The sequence below is a fragment of the Stigmatopora argus genome, chromosome 10 (assembly GCF_051989625.1).
Source record: "Stigmatopora argus isolate UIUO_Sarg chromosome 10, RoL_Sarg_1.0, whole genome shotgun sequence".
Taxonomy (NCBI): Eukaryota; Metazoa; Chordata; class Actinopteri; order Syngnathiformes; family Syngnathidae; genus Stigmatopora; species Stigmatopora argus.
In genome coordinates, this window is record NC_135396.1 from 15515043 (window position 1) to 15526864 (window position 11822).

The 11822-nt window shown below is 40.0% G+C and overlaps 1 protein-coding gene across 2 annotated transcripts in view; it reads right to left on the minus strand.

The window, feature by feature from the left end:
• pdgfd (platelet derived growth factor d) overlaps window positions 1–10972 on the minus strand; it is a 68723-nt gene extending 57751 nt beyond the window's left edge. Inside the window, exon 1 of one of the 2 annotated variants that reach the window (XM_077611744.1) lies at window positions 10429–10972. In XM_077611744.1, coding sequence (XP_077467870.1) covers window positions 10429–10549 — 121 coding nt within the window. In that variant the 5' untranslated portion in view covers window positions 10550–10972. Of the gene's footprint in view, window positions 1–2222; window positions 2363–10428 lie in introns of those variants that run through there. The other variant, XM_077611745.1, reaches the window with a different exon arrangement.
• Between the last annotated feature and the right edge of the window lie 850 nt (window positions 10973–11822).

Sequence of the window (11822 nt, forward strand, 5' to 3'; positions counted from 1 at the left end):
ATAGCAGCTAAATGGCTTCACCTGGGTCTCTTCATTTTCCCTTACATCCCCCTCGGTAACCCTTTTCTACCTTACTAGAGGGCTATCAGTGTAATTATCACACCAATTGGAACCATTGTGGCATTCTAATGAACCAGTTGGTTCCATGAAACAAAGCCATTTGAAGCTGTTCTTCCAGTACCTCGTTGTCAGACACCAAAGAGAGACATATCAGGATGTTTTTTTGTTCCGGTCTAAGCAGTGGGTTACGCATGGGTGATGGTTATTTAACCATAAAAGATCATTTTTGCACTGATGATGACTAACTGGATTTGTTTATTAATGGGATAATTGCTCACAATGTAACACTTTGTGTTTGATTAGAGTGTTTGCTTTGTTTTCATTTGTGTGTTACCATGACTCGTTTGTCTTTTGGTTTGGATTTATTCTGGTTTGTTTTCAGTGGTTACATTTGAATCAACATATTTGTTTAGATTACAGCCTAATCAGAGTAGAAATTCTCCATGTTCATTCTAACCTGATCAAGCCCATTCCAACCAGAATTTAATTTCGACTGAGAGGGGTGGTTTATATCGATTTATTATCCGATCGTCGTACGCAAGTACACTTATTCCAAAATTTCTGAAAAAGCGTAATTAAAGAATTGTCTATCTTAACGAGTTAAAGTTCCAGAAGTGGTTTTGTAACCTAGATTTTTCATAAGAAGCATATTTTACAGTGAATTAGCATAATTTGTTCCATGATCTTTAATACTAACCCTAAACCCTTTAAAAATTATACATTTTGTATGCTAATGAATGCAATTATGCAAAAAAAGAGAAAAAGATGAGAATTTTTTTAAGTCAGTAAAATGAATATGAAATGTGCCGTGCTCCCCTGTCGAAACACGTGGCCAATGACCCGCACGGGGCGTGTGGCTGACTCTAGCGCCCACCTACAGTGCGCTAACCTTGTTAACGGCATCATTAAGGCCCAGTTTGCATCGAGCGAATGCAAAACCAGTATAGTGATTGTAGATAGCAAAAGGGAATGCAACTCTAGCATGACATTTATTCATTCATTTTCTGTACCGCTTATCCTCTCAACGGATGGAACCTATCCCAGCCAACTACGGGTACCAGGCACGAGACATCCTGACGTGCCAGCCAGCCAATTGCAGGCTCACAAGGAGACGGACAACCATTCACGCTTACACTTTAAGGACAATTTAGGGCAGGCGTCCCCAAACCGGTCCTTGAGGGCCGATGTGGGTGCAGGTTTTTGTTCCAACCGGTCTAGCATAAACAGTTAGACCAATGAGATTTCAGCACAAAACAAGAAGCACCTGACTGCAATCCACTGATTGCACTTGTAGGACACCAGATTGGTGAAAAGGTGTCCTCTTTATGGATTGGAATGAAAACCCGCACCCACTGCGGCCCTTTGTGGAATAGTTTGGAGACCACTGATTTAGGGTGTTCGACCAGCCTACCATTCATGTTTTTGGGATCTGGGACGAAATTGCAGTACCTTGAGAAAACCCATGCAAGCCTGGGTCAAACTGGGAAACTCCATATAGGAAGGTCTGTCCTTAGGATTGAACCTTTGATCTCAAAACTATGATGCCGACGCGCTAACCACTCGTCCACTGGGCCGCTGCATGACAATCAAAAAAAGAAAAAATAGAATGTTTGATTTCGTTTGACGTTTTGTAGTTTGGACTGTTTTTATCGGAACAAAAAGTTTCCCCATGAGTTTTTGTAGCCTTAATATTTCGTATGTAGAAGCATGTAAGTAGTGTTTCCACTGTACAACCCATTACACTCACATACTCATGTGCAAAATTTATAGCATTCAATCAGCCAACCATGCAAATTTGGGGATGTGACAGGCAGCCAGAGTACAAGGACAAACCCCCCCACAAGCACGGGAAGCACATGAAAATTCCACACATCAGGCTGGAGCCTGGGAATGAACCCTTGATCTCAGCTCTGTGTAGTGGATATGCGAAAGACTCGACCTATCGTGTCGCCTTTTGGCGAAATTGTGTAATTTTTCTAACAGAAAAATCCCTTTTAACTTATACTAACACCTATAAATTAGTCAAATATGTTATATGAGAAAATTATTTGAACACATTTTACATCAAGAGAAGAGGGAGTCATTTTGGGAGCAGACATGTGTCATCTTTTAACCTGAGACACTTTTGCGATGACTGGTAGAGCAAGGTCGCGGTACCTCACCTTTCATTTTATGCCTATTTGGTTTGCTCTCAGGTGCATTATTTTTCTGATGCTGACAGGACAAGAAAACTGAGTGGACGCCTCCTCTAGCTCCTTTAAATTGGCATCTCTTCTTACACAGCTTTCCTCTCCATCTTCTGTGATTCCTCTCTACATTTTGAATGCTACACTTCCTCTCACAACTTCAGCAGCAGGAGTATTGACTACAACCTTTTGCCAATGCCCTTTCAAAACCTCATCGCACTTTTGCCTCCGTCTTGCTACACAGAAATGTGCACACACCCTCCTGCCAGTTGGGTCAAAAGGTTACTTCCCTATTTGCCTCTTGAAGGGGAGGAAAATGATCAGCAAAACATGTTTAGGTGGGGCTGCTTTGGCTTGGGTTATTTGTGTGGAATGTGTGTTTGTTAGGGGATTTCTTGGAACAGAGATCCTGTAATTGTGTTTTCTTGTGAGTGTGTTGACTTGGGTGGTAATGTGTGAAGTACCGTAATTCACTGTCTGATTACTTGTGACTCACCAATTCCAAAAACATCATTTACACTCCTCCCTGTTCCGACCCTTGGGTTTCATATGGACATATGGATACACTTTGCATCTGCTTGTGAAGTAAAGAGTTTGACGCAAAATTGTCATAGCTGTCTGATGATGCCTCAGAGGAAAAAATCCACAGAATAAATACAGACATTACATCATGGACAGTTTATCCAATAATAGTATTGACTGAAAAAATAACAGGTCCTGGTAGTATTTGTCATGGTCAGATCAAATTTTTGCACTAATGTAACACAGTGAGTTATGAGGAAAACAGCAAAGCCATAGATTTTCTTTTTTTAATGTTCGGACATCTTTGCTTGTCAGTATTTTAAAACTTTGTTGGAGGTATTGTGGTAGTGTATGTGTGCCACTGTCCATTTGTGTGCATGTTAATATTATCAGAGTTATTATAAGTCGTCACTAGTAAGATCATGACAGCCTATTCTGTGATATCATGCCAAGAAAGTATCAAAACAAACATGATACAGCTGTATGTTTGCACACATGAATGCAGCATACACTTAGCATGCCTATCCACTATTACTGGATAGCAGAAAAAAACTGGAACTCTTTAACAATGCAATAAAACCAACAGTGATGGAAGCAACATATTTTGTTCATGGTAAATTAAACCGTTAGAACATTTAAGAAACAACAAAGGAATTTTCTTTTGTTTAAAATTATGTCCTTCAGATGGCATCATCCTGAACAAATACATTCCCTAAAATATGCTATTGCAATTCCTCATTGACCACTGAAACACCTCATCTAGGATCCTGTCAATTTTCTCCTGAATTTACCATCGGTACTAAAATGGTGGAGTATTTACTTTCTCAAGGTCACTGTTTTGCAGTGCTGTCACTTCGTCATGTCTGCCAATACGCATTTAAAAAATGTCAGGTTTTTTTGGGTCACCCTGTGTAATAAAGAATTTTAATTGTTGTTGTTTTTATGTATCAGTTTGGAAGTTAAAATAAATTGAGTATTGACATATCTACTTTATTTAGATTCAAGAGTCAGACTATTGAAAACCATTTTTCAAATTATCGACCAACAATTACAATCATATTGTTACAAAAGTCATTCTTAACGAGCAGATTGCTTTCTTTAATACAGTCCTTGATTTGGCTCCCTTTGTTTAAGTGGCTAATCAGTCTATGATTAAAGTTAAAATTGAGGCCCGCTCCATTGTGAGTCTGATGACAGTGGATCCGTGAAAATAGTTTCACAATGAATTGGGTGTGGATGCTTATACTCACAAGGGTCGTTGGGGGTGCTGGAGCCTATCCCATCTTATTTCGGGCACCAAGGGGGTGCCCCTGAATTGTTGGACAGCCAATCAATCGCAGGGCACATTCGCACTCACACTCATACCTAATTTACAGTGTCCAACCAACCTATCATGCATGTTTTCGGGATGTGGGAGGAAAAACAAATGCAAGCAAGCAAATTTCACACAGGAAAGTCCAGACATGGGATTGAACCCTCAATCTCATAACTGTGAGGCTGGCGCCCTAACCACTCATCCACCAAGCCGTCCAATTTGTATACATCCACTGTAATTGATTAAAAACAGATCAAAAAAGTAAATGAGAACATAAAGAGTGTATACCTATACACTCTTTAAAGTTTCTATAACTTCAATCTGTTACTGTCTTTGTCCCCTCTGTCTGACTCAGACTAAGCCTTCTTGACTTACTGAGTGCATGAAAGTTAGTTAATCAAATGTGTGATGAGTGGAAAGGACAATGTCAGATTTACATCTGAGATACATTTAATTGACTAAAACAGTACTGGAATTTAAAATATCTGACAATGGTTATCTCGCTTACACACTTGTTTTTTTTATTCAAAATTTTGTTCATTATAACACAGCAAAAAATAAAATGTGTGTCTTTTCACTCTATTAAGCAATATTCTTTCCAGTCACATCCACATGACCAAGGATTTTTTTTAATCTATTCCTGCGTGTTTAGGCACACGACCTTGCATTCTCATGTCCGTGTATGGGCATAGCATTGCTCGTTTAAAACAGCAGGGATACACTTGGAGTTAACAAGGAAATTAATTCACAAACAAAAGGGAAATAGTTCTGCACTTGGGGAATTTTTCATGAGTCCCCCACTAATTTTTCTTCAGTCTAGGGTGTATTCTGCCTTTTGCCCAAAGTCAGCTGGCTCCAGCAACCCCCACAACTTTTACGAGGATGCGTGGCACGAAAGATGACTAAATGAGTCCTATGCATGTGTGCCTGTGACAATGGTTGCCACCATAGAAGAGCTTAGAGAGATGACAGGGTAAAAGCTGAAACAGATTGAAGAAGATGGTAGGATAAAGAAAGAAATGAGAACAGGGAAGATTGAAGGAAAGGGATCTGTAGAGATGTAGAGATATGTAGTCAGCCGCAGACTGATTAGAGTGCTGAGATTGGAAAGCTACTGATCAGAGAAATGACAAAATAGCAGAAGTCAGAAAGATATGAGCACATGAAAAAAATACAATATTGAAAAAGTAGTTAGTTTTGGTAAGCAAAAAGCATTGCGGTTTATGGTGATGTTTGGATAACCAAATATATTTAGACTACATCTTACTTTACATCACTGCACTAACATTGGTTTCTTGATAGTAGTAATCTGAGTATTTGATCATTTTAAAACAGTATTTATATTGTATTTGAGTCATTATTTCAAAGAAGTCATTTCTTGGGGATCAAGTGCAATTGTGTGGCTAAAACATCACGAATTAGGAGGGCAGAAAATATAGGTAGGACTAATGTGAACTAACTGAACAGTAGGGCAAACATACAGAATGTGGAGCGTATGTATATTTGGATTCATATGTCTGTCTGTTTTGTCTGTATATTTGACTTCAACAAAATTCAAGGACAAATAAAGAGATTGTTATAAAATTTTGAGATTATATTTGAAATAAGAAACAAACCAATTTAATTTAAAAATGAAATTATGGGGTAATTAGATCAAATGGCACAGAGGTCAGAAAATGACATAACCTGATAAAAGTTTATCGAGGTCAGATATATGGCAATGCTTTGGATTTGGCTGCTTAGTCTGATCTCTCAAAGTGCTCCTCTAGTATAAGTTTTTGCCAATCATTGTGTAAGTGCGAATATGCAGATAACCACTATTCTATTAAAATCCGGAACATTATGTGCAAAATAAAGCAACTAATAGTCCTCCAAATCTATGTGAACATATCAAATTATGGCAGCTTCAGCCTAAAACATAATCATATTATATATTCTGTATTCAGTGGATATTTTAAAATATCCAGCTGTTATTCTCACTGAAATCTCAAAAGTGATGGATGGGTTCATGAATTTATGACGTATAAAAGAAAGAATAGCATTTATTTGAAGAACCTAATAAAATACTTACATTGTACAGTCTACTTATTATCCTCAAGAGCGATGCAGGAGTGGTGGAGCCTACCCCAGCTAACTAGCTGCCGGATGTGGGTACACCTTGAAGTAGCTGCCAGCCGATTACGGGGCACTATGAGACAAACAACCATTTGCGCTCATACTCATGCCAAGGGACAATTTAGAGTACTCAATCATGTTACAGTGCATGTTCTTGGGATGTCGGAGGAAACTGTGATACCATGTGAAAACCCACGCAGGCACAGCGTGAACTTGCAAACTCCACACAGTGGCCAGGGCATAAATTAACTTGGAGACCGTGTCATAGCTTCTTCTAGCCTCTCAAACAAGAATAATGCACTGGCCCCCTGGTTGCACTGCTTCCAGATGTGTGTTTTCATATTGAAGCATTTAACCAATCACATTTCAGCCATTGTTTGTTGCCAGGGTCAAAAATCTGCCTCAAAGCCTTCCCAATCAGTTCTGCAGGCTCTGCTGCATTAAACAAGCGTCGATAAGACCGTTGCTTGAACCAATCAGAATTCGATTTGGTGACACCAAGGCCTTCTAGCAGGCGTATGGATACGTCATTGCCTTCTCGCAGGCGTAGGGATACGTCATCGCTTTCACCAACTATGATTGGCTAGTGGACTAGCCAGAGCTACCAAACTGTATCTGGATTGAGCTGCACAAGCAAATATATTGTTGTGTTGATTTAATAGCGGTATTGTCAACCGGCAATGGCTGAAGGAGGAGAAGAAATTGATTTGTTTGCAGATTTACTGTCAAAGCCATTTTAGAGACGGACTTTTCAAGAAAAAAAAGCTGGACATCATTAAGAAAGGTCGGACAACTCCAAAGCAAGCAAGCCTGTCACAACCGGGAACGAACATTTTCAGCACTAAATTGAATAAAAACGTATGCCAGAAATACGACAGGATAGGCTCGACTTTCAGCATTAGCTTCGATGGCGATAGAAAAGAAAGAGGAAAGAAAGGGGGATGGATATTGTGTACAGGTATAAGGATTTTTGGTGAGTAAAATATGGCTATATTCCTAAATAATATTTCAATTGTATGAGGTTATTATTGATGATTTTTTATGTGTCGCAGCTGTAGCTGCAGTAGAGGTTTTATAGCCATAAAATAGTTTTTGAGGGTTGGATTGATTCCGTCAGCTGAAGGCGTCGCTAGGAAATTCATGGACCGCCACTGACTAAGTGTAAAGCTGGAAACTATGGCAGGCCTAGGCTGGGCAGCTTGGTTGGACAGGTGAATTTCAAATATTAGCTAAAACAGACATACTATTTTACAAATGCTAGATGAGACATCAAACTCATTTTAACAAAGGTAATTGTTGTCATACCTGCTTTTGACTGTGCATAGTGCAATGTTAATTTGCCACATGTTTTCTTTTGGAATGCATAATGTGTATTCAGGATTGGGTTAAAAGCCCAAACCGCAAAGTGAGAGTTTTCCCTTCAATTTTAGCTATCAACCAGCACATCTGCAACAAAAGCCTGCATTTGCTTTGTTCAAGAATAGGTTAGAGTAGTGGTCTACAAAGGCAACTGTTTTGAAGACATGTCAACCAAGACAGACGAGGAGGGTCCTTCTAGGATTGCATGCATACCGAGTGAGAGAAGTTTGGAAATATGTGTTTTAATCTAAGGGAATTATTTTGACTAAGGAAACTTGATGTTTTAATTTGCCCTACAATATATATTTTGTGACACCCAATCCTGGAGGATTTGTGATATAACTTGTATATCAACTAGTCATCTCAATATTAAGCAAAGACCAGTTATCTTAATAATTTCTTGAAGACGTTCAGATAAATTAAACCCCAAAAATTATTGGGAGTTCCAATTGCGATGATTGGGTTTTGTGATAAAATACTGAAGGCTATCTATCTAAATGTTGGGTGTAATTACAATACAGAAACATTTCTCAACGGCACTGATGTAGGACTAATGAGCACCTCTTTGTAGCCATAATCAAAGCTATGATCAAACAGTTATGTCCTTGGTGCAAGAAGATATAAAAAAAGCTTGCAGTAAGATTCAATAAATCTGTCAATGTTTATTTAAATAAGCAGGTTTAAAAAAGATAAACCACTTTGAGCAGGCACCCATTTGAATATTATTACAGTATGTTACTGTGTCTAAGGACAAGACACGTGACCCTTTTACAACATCATCACAAGGATTTGCCAATTCATGGAGGAGTCTGCATGATGTCAAGTATATGGCGCAAGACTTTTGTTCTTTTATTCAGCTAATGTAATTGTATAGTAAACAAAAAAATAAATGTGACACTGCAATCGCCAGTGCATTCTAAAATAATGCGCACCGCTTTCAATATCTGATCCAGGCAAAACTCAAATTTAAACAACTTATGTCTTGTATAAAAGAATATGCCAACTTGGATGGATACAGAGAGTTGCATTCAATAGCATTGTTCCAATATCTCAAACTTTGTAAATATTTGGGAACTGGTAAACGAGTATTCATTAATCTTCTGTACCGCGCATCCTCGTAAGGGTTGCGGGCCTTCCTGGAGCCTATCCCATCTGACTCTGGGCAAAAGGCAGACTACACACTCGCCGGTCAGCCGTAGGGTACACAGAGAGACAGACAACCATTCGCAGTCATAATCATACCGCCACCAGCAGGAATCGAGCCCTCGCCTGCCCCACCGAAGTCAGGCGAGTGATGCCCTATACTATCACGCCGCCATGAAATTTTATTGTTCAACAAAACCATAAAAATACCTTACACTGAAATGTAACCAATGACAATATGAATAGAAGGCATTTAGATATCTTAATACACTGCATATCATTAAAAGGTAAAAATGCCAAAACTCCACTCCTCAAGTATTACAGTTTTACTTGATCTCATTAATAGTACCGTAAACTTCCCACCATTTCACGTTCCTATAAATCAAATATTGAGAAGGCACAAAAGTGAGGTCCTGTGATAGCAACCTAATAGGTATTGTTTCAGTTATTATTTGAAGAGTATGAATTAAAGTAGTATACAATGCAGTCTTTGCATTGCTTACATTTTTGGAGAGTATTGGTTTTTCTCCTGCCATTCAAAGTAAATTAGAAAATGTGAAAATCCATAGCTCTAAGGTTTTGCCTAGTGCATGACTAAGCAGAGAGCATCGAGTGCAGAAACCATGCAAATGCTTCCATCTTTTTTCATCAACACACAGGAGTCTGAGGTAGAAAAGGCCTCGGGCCTGTTGTCCAGGTTCGAATCTAAAACAGAGGTATTTTCATGTTTCCCTGCCAAAAGCAGCCCTACAGCTGTCTGTGTGACTCTGTGTTTAATAAAAATGGGCTATTGTGTAATAGTGCAGCTGTAGCCCGGGGGTGACATGAAAAATAAGCATGGTGAGCACCTGTAGAAAGGAAGTCATATTCGGCATGGCGAGGTGTTTTTTGAAAGGATGCCCTTGACCTAATTTTGACTATGTCTTGCACTTGTCCTCCTAATTTACCTAATGGGATTATTCATAAAGTCACCCATTCAATCAATGAGATAAATTGATGGACTGATAGGACTAACTATTCATCCATCCATTTTTAACACCGCTGATCTGTGTCAGATTCACGAGGGTCAGGACAAGGCTTTTGCTTAAAATTTTGAGCTTGACTAAAGGGGAAATAATCATTGATATTATTGTTATTTTTTTTAAAAGATATATATCTGAATTTCCCTATCTTATTTTCATGCAAGTTTAGGAGTGGGTAGAATGGAAGAAACCAATGATATTCATGCTTAATTCTAGGTACAAATGTTAACCATTCATTCATTCATTTTCTGAACCGCTTTGTTCTTACTAGGGTAGCGGGGGGTGCTGGAGCCTATCCCAGCTGACTTCGGGCCAGAGGCAGGGGACACCCTGTATCGGCGGCCAACTAATCGCAGGCCACAAGGAGACAGACAGCCATGCACACTCACATGCAAACTCCACACAGGTGGACCGACCTGGATTTGAACCCAGAATCCCAGAGCTGTGAGGCCGATGAGCTAACCACTCGCTCCACCGGGCCACCCCATATTTTATATATAAATATTTTTTTAACCAGTGACAGTCGTTCTTCTAGTGTGCTGAATTGTGATTAATGATAAGGATTGTATTGTTGTATGTGTATAGGTGATTGTATTCGTATATGGACCAGTGGGACGTCAAGGATCTCATTTAATTTTCAGATACGATGTTGTGTGAGTGTGTGTTAAGATGCAGAGCCAATTAATAATCAAATAAGTGAACTTACCATCTCTTCTTATGTTGCTCTTTAGGACTTTGATCATGGAGACGTGAGCTCTCGCAAGTGCTCCGACGCTCAGTAAAAATACAAACACGACGCCCATGAAGAAATCTACTGGTCCGCGCATGCTGACAATAAACTTTGTAAAAAAAATCGATTGTGGGTGAAATTCTTCGCCCTTTGCAGTAACTTACGAGCCTACTAATCGCTCCAAGCATTTAGAGAAAAAGTTTCCATCCACTTGTTGACGCGTGGCGCGCATGCACTCACAAAAAGAACGCGTCTAGGCAGACAAGCAATGTCCTGCAGGTCCAACCGGCATTCACCTCCTTGAATGATTGAAGCACAAAAAGCACATAGACTTAGTGCAGCTGGAATATGTTGGAATATATAGATCTGCTCATGGTCACACATTCGTGCGTAGGCGCCGGACGTCTTATCACGCCCAAACTACTCAATTCAGTTGAGCGTCAAGAGAAATATCACGCATACTTTAGAGCGCCTGTGTGACTTCCCTCTGTCTGTCTGCACGCAACCAGCGCGTCAAACTTCTTCCAGCTAAAGTTGACGTGCAAGGACATCCACACGGTCCGCATTTCATTGCTTTGGTGAAAGCCACAACAGGACGTGCTGCTTGGGGTTGGAAATATCTGACACAAAGGAATGACTCAATAAAGTTATCATTTGTATCTGTCCCATAATTCATCGAGGAGTGAAAATAGATGAGTATGTATTATTAATCATATTTTATGGCTTTATTTTAAAAGTTAGCCTATGAAAATAATGCCTTTACTACAGGGTTGTCCAAACTATTCCACAAAGGGCTTATCTGGTGATATCTAGAAGCGCAATCAGCGGATTGCAGTCAGATGCTTCTTGTTTTCTGCAGATATCTCATTGGTCAAAGTGCCTGTGCTGGATCGGTTAGAACAAAAACCTGCACCCACAGCGGCCCCAGCACCGTTTTGGCCACCCCTGCTTTACTGTATAGTTTAAATTAACTATTTAACCATTCATTCATTCATTTTCTGAACTGCTTTATCCTCATTAGGGTCGCAGGGGGTGATGGAGCCTATCCCAGCTGACTCCAGGCCAGAGGGAGGGGACACCCTGAATCGGTGGCCAGCTGATCTCAGGGCACAAGGGGACGGACAACCATGCCCACTCACACCCATACCTAAGGGCAATTTAGAGTGTCCAGTCAGCCTACCATGCATGTTTTTTTTTCTTTTTGTAATGTGGTAGGAAACTGGAGTACCCAGAGGAATGCCATACAGGCCCGGGGAGAACATGCAAACTCCACACAGGTGGACCGACCTGGATTTGAACCCAGGAACCCAGAACTGTGAGGCCGATGCACTAACCACTCATTCCACCGGGCCGCCCTAGTTTTAATTCAC